General features: G+C 36.8%; 1 protein-coding gene across 5 annotated transcripts in view; it reads left to right on the top strand.

The window, feature by feature from the left end:
- METTL22 (methyltransferase 22, Kin17 lysine) overlaps window positions 1-9703 on the top strand; it is a 20987-nt gene extending 11284 nt beyond the window's left edge. For all 5 annotated transcript variants that reach the window (XM_032769078.2, XM_075069288.1, XM_032769077.2 and 2 more), the window contains exons 8-11: window positions 2244-2324; window positions 3844-3946; window positions 4701-4869; window positions 6471-9703. In XM_032769078.2, the coding sequence (XP_032624969.1) occupies window positions 2244-2324; window positions 3844-3946; window positions 4701-4869; window positions 6471-6506 (389 nt within the window). In that variant the 3' untranslated portion in view covers window positions 6507-9703. The remainder of the gene's footprint in view (window positions 1-2243; window positions 2325-3843; window positions 3947-4700; window positions 4870-6470) is intronic.
- Window positions 9704-10378: the final 675 nt, after the last annotated feature.

Below are 10378 nucleotides of genomic sequence, written 5' to 3'. Positions count from 1 at the left end.
GGACTCTGAGTCTTTGTTCCTCACTAGAACTTCTTCTTACCGTCTTATTTCTGTCCCAACTAAGTACAATGTAGAAAACAATATAGGCTTTATGGTTTGTATAACATGTTGTAACTGCTGGAATGTCAAATTGATATCTATTGAGGATCAGACGTTTATATTTCTATAGCAACTACCCTGTATTGTCATCTGAATCAGTTATATTCCTTATCTTTTTCTTCTTTTTTTTTATAAAAGTTTCATTGTACCTTGTTGATTTTTCTCTCATGGTAAAGGTTAAGAACAGGAGGAATCCTTTGGTTAGACACGGGGAACTCTGAGCAACAAAAAATTCCCTCCCTGACTTTGAAAAATCCAGTTTCCTGATTGGTCCTCTGGTCAGGTGTTTGGTTCCCTTTGTTAACCCTTTACAGGTAAAAGAAACATTAACCCTTAGCTATCTATTTATGACGGGGGGGGAGGGCAGAGGGCTGGGTGACTGCCCCCCCGCCCCCCCCCATTAAGAATCAGTCTTAATAGAGAAAGGAAAGCAGAGCATTCATTAGAGTGGGATTTGATGCTCCTGAAGGGGATAGGAGTTTCATGTAAACAAACGCATCAGTACCCAACCCCAAGGAGCCTTCTGTGAATTCTCATCCACTCCTTTCTCCCCATTGTGGCTGTGGCTTTTACTGCTGCCCTAGTAACACCACGTCCCCCAAACTGTTGTGGGAGATAGATTATTGTGGGGTGGGGGCAGTGGAATCTTCACTCAATAGGCCACGTGCCTTTTGCATTGACCATACCAAAACTACTAACTGTAGTATGTAACCTATCACTTAAATCAGATTCTGTACCAGCTGACTGGAGGATAGCTAATATGATGCCAATTATTTTAAAAGGCTCCAGAGATGATCCTGTCAATTGCAGGCCAGTAAGCCTGACTTCAGAACAAGGCAAATTGATTAAACCTATAGTAACAACCAGAATTATCAGACACATAAATAAGTATGATTTGTTGGGGAAGAGTCAACATGGCTTTTTTAAAGAGAAATAGTGCCTCACCAATATATTAGAAATCTTAGAGGCGGTCAACAAGCATGTGGACAAAGGGGATCCAGTTGATATAGTGTACTTGGACTTTCAGAAAACCTTTGACAGGGTACCTTATCAAAGGCTCTTAAGCAAAGTAAGCAGTCATTGGATAAGGGGGAAGGTCTTCTCATGGATTAGTATCTGGTTGAACAATTGGAAACAAAGGGTAGGAATAAATGGTCAGTTTTTGGAATGGAGATTAGATAAATAATAGTGTCCCACAGGGAGCTGTACTGGGACTAGTGCTGTTCAATATATTCATAAATGATCTGGAAAAAAGGGTTGAACAGTGGCGTGGCAAAGTTTGCAGATACAAAACTACTCAAGATAGTTAAGTCCAAAGCAGACTTTGAAGAATTACAAAATCTCAAAAACCTGATGACTGTGCAGCAAAATGCAGATGGCATTCAGTGTTGATAAATAAAAAGTAATACATATTGGAAAACAATCCCAACTATACATACAAAATGATGGGTTCTAAATTAGCTATTGCCACTCAAGAAAGAAATCTGAGTCAATGTGCAGCGGCAATCAAAAAAGCTAACAAGATTAGGAGCTATTAGGAAAGGGATAAACAATAAGACAATAAATATCATAATCCCTCTATATAAATCCATGGTATGCCAACGCCTTGAGTACTGTGTTCAGAGCTGGTTGCCCAATTCAAAAAAGATATACTAAAAATGGAAAAGGTACAGAGAAAGGCAACAAAAATGATGAAGAGATTATGAGAGATTAAAAAGACTGAGACTTTTCCATCTTGGAAAAGAGATGACTCGGGGGTGGCAGGTTATGATAGAAGTCTATAAAATCATGAATGATGTGGAGAAAGTGAATAGGGGAGTGTTGTTTACCCTTTCACATAACGCAAGAACCAGGGGTCACCTAATGAAATTATTAGACAACAGGTTTAAAACAAACAAAAGAAAGTACTGCTTCACACAATGCACAGTCAACCTGTGGAACTCATTGCCAAGGATATTGTGAAGGCCAAAAGTATAACTGGGTTTAGAAAAGACTGGACAGTGGGCTGGATCACTCGATGATTGCCCTGTTCTGTTCATTCCCTTAGAAGCATCTGGCATTGGTCACTGTTGGAAGATAGGCTACTGGGCTAGATGGGCCATTGATCTGACCCAGTAAGGCCATTTGTATGTTCTTTGTTATAGACTCTGAAGCTCCCTACAGTTGGTCTGAAGCAGAGATTGCTGATTTGCATGACCACACCACGGTGATACTGGCAGCTGATGGTAAGAGAATGTAGCTGAAGCCAGGGAACTTGATGAAAGTGACAACTGAATGTGCAAGTGTCAAATATTTAACTTTGAATATGATAACTCAGGTTTCTGTTTAAAAAGTAGACCAGATCCTCAGCTGATCTAAATTATCACAGCTCTTTTGAAGTTAATTGACTTCAAGGAGTTATGATAGTCTTCACTATCTGAAGCATCTTGCTGTCTGTCTTCAAAAATTATAGGTTATAATTAAAATTTAGAAATCGAAAAACTTTCTGAAACATAGCCTGTTCTGTCATTTGTGGTGATAAACAATGTTACAAAATCTGGATAAACTGTTCAATGGAAGTAGCAACTTGAAACCTACTAAATTTTTTAAAACAGTTGCAACTACATCTGCCCAGAGTCTCCCTGCCAACTTGTGTGGTTTTATATTTTCCTATTTTCTTACATGTTTTTCTCTATCCTGTTGCTGAGTGAAAGACCCATACAAATAACAGAACAAGCTAACAGACTGACCTCACCATATAGGAGAAACAGCGAAATATTGGCAGTGAAGTAAATTGATTGATGGGACATGTTTCTCTTATGTTTGAGTTTTAATTGTCGTAGGTGTTACTTCTAACAATACTGGGTAAAACAAAGTTTCAGGCAGTGTTAGGATTGTGTTGATATTCTTTTACCACATACGAAATTTTAACTTCTCTGAAACAAACTTGTTGTAAACTCAGCACAGTTCATACAGTCAGTAGTGAAGTTACCACACCTTATCTCTCAGAAAATGAAAATTATCTAGATGGTATTTTTTGAACTCTGTACCGTTCACTGTAGACGTTGGAAAAACAAGAGATGTTTTTCCTCGAAAACCATGCTGTTTATTCTTTTTATGAATTTGATCGCACTTTCAGCCTTTCATTTCACTTTCAGCCTTTCATTTGTTGAACTCAGGTGTTTGTGTAAGTCCAGCCTAGTGTCTTTAGACAGTCAGATCAGGAGGCAAAGTTTCTTATATATCATATGATTTTGTTGCTGATGATATAACCAGTCCCTGGATGGCTTTTTTTTTTTTTTTTTTGCCATACTATATCTTTTGACTTTAAGGAACTTGATGGGCCTGATTCTCTTCTCAGACAAGTTTAACTTTGAGTTCAGTGGAACCACTACCATTTTGTCCTGATGTGAGACATAAGGCCCCATGATTTATGTCTCCTCCTTCCTTTAAAACTTCAGTAAGATATTTCTTGGTCAGGAGACAGCCTGTTTATGGATAATGCAAGTTGCCAGACTGATTTGCCTTGACATTTGAGAAACTAGTGAATGCTTGACAAAAAGCAGCTGCGATTAATATAGCAGCGTCAGTTGTTGCCATTAAAAGCTCTTCCTACTTTCTGCTACACCAATGTCTGGATTTGTCCCAGAGATTGTTCATTAGAAATAATCTGCATAAGTAAGGATGGTTGTTTTATGTTAAGATCATGTATGACTAAAACAATCAAACGTTCATCGCTGTGTTAATGTTTCTTTTGTATTTTAGTTTTTTATGACGACGACTTAACAGATGCTTTATTCAAAACACTGTACAAAATCACCCACAACTTGAAAAACTCTTGTACAATTTACTTATCAATAGAAAAGAGGTAAGTGCCATCTTGACCTTCCTTAAGATCTTTGTTTTTGCTTCAGAATTAAATCTTTTGACTCAGCGGTAACTGATCAGACACTTCAATGAATATTCAGTGCACCATATGCTTTTTTGGCTCCTAGCATTCTAAGGTTCTGAACCTATAAAAATCAAGTGAAAGAGTTAGGATTCTTTATCATTGTTCTTGCTATGTATCATGTCATGCCATCCTTGGATAGAGTTATGCAAATATAGCTAAATACGCAAATATAGACTATTTGTGGGTTTTAATTCATTGCCATAATAGTCTTTTCATATTTCTTGTACTAAATTGCCTTTTGTTCTTTTTTGAGTAAGAATGAATGTGATTGCCTATTCCCGTGTTAAAATGTTAATAACAGGCCTTGTTTGAGTCTCTATAGATCTGCAAGTAATGAGTTGCTATGTGGGCATTGGCATCATTTCTGTAGAAACACAAACCACAAGACTGAATTCATGTGGAGAAAAGGGCCTAAAATTGGTGGGAAGGGAGGGAGTTTCTTCTTTTGTGACAGAAATATTATCTAGAACTTATCAGTATTCTGATCCTAATTAAGATAACATATTTGCCATGAAAAGAACATGGTCATTATTGTTTGACATCAATAAAAAGAATTTAGATTACATTTTCTATCTGCTGCTATATTTGGGGAAGTTAACTAGCTATTTAAGATACAAGGGACAGGAAAAATGTTTTGAGATATCACTTTAAATGGATATTTTCTTGCCAGGCTGAACTTCACCTTAAGACATATGGACATTACATGTGAAGCTTACAATCATTTTCGAAATACTTTGAATGATCTGGAAAACTTACAAGATAGCAAAATGAAATATACTTCTGAGCCCATTAAACTTGCTTTCTGCCAATTTCTCGTTTATGAACGGATTGAGCAGTTGGTGAGTGGTATTTATCAAACTAAATATAATGTGTTAAGAGAATCACTTCAAATTAGTTTTTGGTTATTTAGTCATTATAGTGAGGAAAAACAGAAACAATTCACCATTTTATTTATGTTCACAAAGAAGCTATTTGTTGCCCAAGAAAAGACCTATCATTTATATTTACATTTTTTATGCTGGGTTATGTCATAGCATAGGAAAGCTTATGTTGATAAGCATCTTTTTACCTTTGAGTAAATTAATATAATCTGCATCATGAACATTCTCACTACAGCAACAGAAAACATGATTTTCAGAGTAACTACAAAACAGAACTAAAATATATTCATTTATTTGCTAGTAAATGCCTATAATAGTGCCAAGATATATTTCTCTATATAAGGAAAGCTTCTTTCCAAGTTTTGAGTCAAAAAACATTGCTACTTAAAGTGTACTGAAAAAGAGAGATCAAATTATTCATAAATTTTAATAATCTTAAAAATTACCAAATGCAGTAATTTTAAAATGGTTTCCATATTTACTTCCTTTACCACAGGGCTCTGTTATCCCAGCTGTAATACCTGTAGCTGTAATACCTGAAGTCACGTAAAGAATGTAACCGTTTCTACCATTTTAGACGTTAGTGATTATTATCTGCTGTTGCAGAAGAAATAACTAACCTTGAACTAGATTTTGAATCTCTTGGAGGTTCATAAAGATTGAAACTCATTTGGTCAAATTCTATTTTTTTTTTCTTCTTTTAAAGTCTGTCTGTAATGAGACCTGATTTGGATGGAGCCCTAGTTTCACAGTTAAATATTTTTTTATTCAGCTTTGATGTGTAAAATGACCAAAACCATAAGAAATAACACGTTATTTTTGTGTTACGCATTTTCTAGGTTTCATATGCTCACTTCATACATTTTTTTTGCCAAAGATTATATTATGATCATGTAGGTCTTTAGCGATCTGTATGTAATAAAAACTTAATGTACTGTTTCCGTTCTACTTGATACTGTAGGTAAAATCTCCAATCATGATTTAAAATATGTGGTGATGGAGGATTGCTTATAAATTACACTTGTGACCAAGACAGTCTTCTTTCTAATGTTCCATTTAGCAAACACACATCTGCTACTGTTCATTATCCAGAAATAGAAATACTTTTCAATGTCTCCTGTTCCTCACATTTTTGTAGTAAAATATATTGAGTGCATATATTCAGTTACACCCTTGAAGGCATTATGAGGAACCATTTGCAGAACCAAGCAAAGAATACAGAACAAGTTATCAGAGAAAACATACTTTCTGCAGACCCCAGAATTTGTGAAATTATTGTAATGATATTTAATTTATAGCAATATTAATTATTTAGAATACAAAAATTCCCTTGCTAACTTCAGGAATAGGTAGATTCAACTTCTTTTATTGCAGCTAAAAGTACAAAGCTCCAAGAATAATAGCTAAATTAAATTAGTCTTCAGAGATAATTCTTACCTTATGCATGCTGCAAGCCAATTTATATAAAGGGCAGGTGTTGAAACTAATAGTCCTTAATAATTATCATGATATAGTGACCTGAGTGCATTCTGAAAATACGCTTTTTTCCCTCTTCACAGGAGCTATGGAAGATCATTGCTGAACCACTTATGTGACCCCTTTCACATAAGACAGCTGAAAACCTTGACGCAGAAAATTAATGCTATTCTACAAATAAAACAATTGAGAGTTTTTTCCAAAAGATGTGTTCCCAATGGAACCATAAGCCAAGAAACTGAATTTGATGCAGATTTGCCTTAAACTAATTAAATATATCTTGTATCACTTAGAGGATGATTTCTTTATAGTTTAAGTATATGATGCTGTTTTTAAATTGCTCCTCATAGTACAGATCTGAAAACTACTCTTAACTACTTCTGTCAGCTTTGTGATGGATCCACAGATACTGGCTGTCTAATAGTAGTGATAAGGTGTGTCTACTCCTGGGACCAGTAATTTTTTTTTCTATGACTTTGTCCTTGTACCCTAATAACCACCTATCCAACCTCTTTCCATGTTACAGAAGTGTCAATCTCATACACTTACATTTATATCTAATAATCAGTAAACTCAGTTAGACCCAGATTCTACTTCCATACCATGTTGATATTACAGACTCTTGTGGAGTGATCTGCAATAGGCCCAGCTGCTTTTCACCAGGTGGTTGTTTCCTCAGTTCAGAGCGATCTATTTTTAAAACTTTGGAATGAACTATGAAAATGGAGGACTACCTTTACCTTTTCCCCTACATGGACCTTTTTAGTGTAGAGGCCCGGATTTCAACTGACCACAGAGTTCAGCCTTCAGGTTTTGTATGCCTCCCTCTGGAGCAATCCTGCTCACATCTTATGCTGTTCAATCCCTGCCAAGCTGAGGGTGGCATGAATTGTCCACCCTCTTTCAATCCATGGAATTCTAGCCTCACAACATACCTGTGGGTGGGTGAGATTACAGGAGAAGGAGGAAGTTAATGCCATGGAGCCTCTTTCGCGTTGCCCACTCACATATTGTTGGACCTCTTGGCTATTAAATAAAAGTAAGGTTTGTTGATCACAGCTCTCCTGGTTAATAAAAACAAACCCCACAATATATGTTTATATTTCTGCCATAATTTTTTTTGGGTGGAGGTAATCCATCATGGTCACCCACTTTCCCCACACCTGCAGTCACGGGAACTCTTCCTCCTGCTGAAGAGCTCTAGACTTCTTCTCTAGAGTTGTTTTTAGTGGGTTAAAGTGCTGCATGCTGCTCCCAGTGTCTGAACGTGCTGTTTCCATAGTTCTTCCAGCCCAGAGAGTTGTGATCTTTCATGTAGTAATGTGTTGCGCTTTATACTAGATTGCCAAACAAGGCCTCTAGTAGTAGTTTTAAAAGAGGGTTTATGCTTTATTTGGTTCATTCTTTTAGGGAAGTAATTACTGCTTTTCTCTTTACATGCATGAGGATATTATTTCTATGTGATGTTCTTAGTTGGGTTAAAAGAGTTTTGTGGGAGAGTTTTGTTGGTGTTTTGTTTGTTTTTTTGGTTAGAAGCACTTGAGATAGCACAGTTGATCCATTAACCATATGGTTTAATATATCCTTGACTAGATTTGTGTAGCACATCAATCTGTGAAAACCCTTATTTAACCCTCTTAAAACACTTGGGTAATTATTTTGTAATGATGATCTTAGCCGAGGTGTAGTTCATTATACCAGATAGGTGCATTGATCAGAGAGACTACATATTGTATCTTGGATAATATGTGGTAACACTGACTTCAAGAGCCCAGAACCTCCCATTTGGGCATCTAAAGAAGTGGCCAGCTCTTTAAAACTGCACCATGCCCAGCAGTAGACAAGCTGCTGCTAGGTGCTGAGCAGTGTTAAAAGTCTGGCCACTTCATGTGGGTACCTAAGTTGGAGCTGAGCTGTTTGTGTTGATCACTTTTAGGGGAAAAACTTGTATTTAATTTTATGAAATACATTGACAATTTAATAGGTGTGTTGAAATGTGCCTTACAGCATTTATTTAATATATCAAAACTCTACAGTTTTGGCATTTTTAAAAGTGATATTAACACAGCAAATGAGCATTTGTTTCATATTTCTTAGCTTGCTGCATAATGTCAATAAATTGCTGCCAAACAAGTTTCAGCCAGAAGCAAACTTTACAACCAAGTTATAAGGTTTAGAAAATATGGAGGTCTTGGGTCAGTGGTGACTGCTGAAAGGAAGCGCAGTCTTTGCAGTTGTGGAATGTGCTTTTTGCAAAACTGTTTTGCTGTGTAATTAATGTGGCAAAAGGCTTTTGTTGTCCTTGGGCGAATACTAAAGCCATGATTTTACTTTGAAAATTAATTTATGTTTTGAAAGTGTGGTGTAACAAGATAAATGAAACAGGACCTACATATGGAAAAGTTGTGTGTGCTTAAGGGAGGGTTTTTACTATTTCTGTGCAGATTTTTTATTTTCAGAGAAGGTTGAAAAGGCAACCCAACCACCAGCAGAAGGAAACTTTGGATCATACAGGTAGTGACATTGTAGGTTTATTCGCCTTTTTTAACATAACTGGTTCTGATTAGATCTAAATGGAATATTGCATGCTGAGATCCATTGTATGAGGGAAAGTGAAAGCCTATTATGTTTAAAATAAAAGAGAGGGTGGTATTTATTCACTTAAAGGTAATTCTTTTATCTCTCTGGAATGTTTAAGTTTGGCTATACTTTAAAAGTGATGCTGTTTTTTTAAAAAAATATTGGTTATGTTTTTGGACTAATGACTTTCATTTAGAGTTGCTCCCCTTATGATTAAAAATGGCTGTGGCTGCAGTTTCAGTCTGAAGTCCTGCTGTGTTGCTCCTTATCACCAATAACAGATTCTGCAACCAAAAATGGGTAACAGCTCTGAGGGTGCAAAAGCCAGAAAGGGAACTTTCACTCTCATCAATGTACTTAGCTGTCCAATACTAACATATAAGAAAAGGAAAAACCTATGCCAGAAAGTTAGGCAGGTATTACTCGGCTTACCTAGAGTAAAAGTTTTGAGTAAGAATGTGCAGTGCTTACATAGCCATGTTTCTGCCCATAACAGCACTTTTTAAGTAGTACTAATACCATGTGATCTTACTGAGGACTTACTATGCACATTTCAACCTAAAGCAATTTAATTTGTTCTATTGAGGGCAACAAAACCAAAAGTTTGTACAAAACTGTATACACGAGTGATGCATCCATAAATTTAGTTTTCACCTTCTCTAATATGACTTCCATTGTATATTTGGCAAGATGATATTTTTTTTTTTCCTAATAAAGCATGATTTAGAAAGTGCTACTAAGCCTGTGTTGTAATTAACCTTTGAAAAACATCCACTTGTATCGTCCCTAGATGGTGGCAGACATGAAAACTGTTTGGTGCTTGAATTATGTTTTGGACACAACCTTAGATCTTAAAATGTTGGCCAGAATATTTAGTGTAACAATATAGCTCATTTAGGGTTCAGTAGCTGAAGCAATAGGGTTCAGTAGCAGAAGCAACAGGCATCAGATCTCCCCTGGTAGTTTGTTCTCCCTTTTTATTGAGGGTATGGCTACAGTACCCACCGGCTCGCGGATAGTGTTCGACCTATTGGAGATCGATTTATTGTGTCTAGTGTAGACGCGATAAAATCGATTCCCCAATCACTCTGCCGTCAACTCTGGAACTCCACCTCGGCAAGAGGTGGAAGCGGAGTCGACAGAGGAGTGGCAGCGGTCGACTCGCCACCGTCCTAACGGCCAGGTAAATCGACTTAAGATATGCCGACTTCAGCTACACGAATAGCTCTTCCCCCCCCAGTGTAGACCTAGCCTAAGTGGGTAATTTGAGCAAGTGACTCTTTCAGTGAATTTCAACGTTCATGGAAGGAGCTGAATACATAGGCAAAGATGCTGCAATGGAAACAAACCCTGAACCCCAAAGAGCTATAGCTCAGATTCCTGCTGATTTGTCTGAGCGTTCTTCAGCCTT

The sequence above is a fragment of the Chelonoidis abingdonii genome, chromosome 9 (assembly GCF_003597395.2).
Source record: "Chelonoidis abingdonii isolate Lonesome George chromosome 9, CheloAbing_2.0, whole genome shotgun sequence".
NCBI classification, from domain to species: Eukaryota; Metazoa; Chordata; order Testudines; family Testudinidae; genus Chelonoidis; species Chelonoidis abingdonii.
The sequence above is the reverse complement of the archived record's forward strand: the minus strand, read 5'-3'. Positions and strand labels throughout refer to the sequence as shown.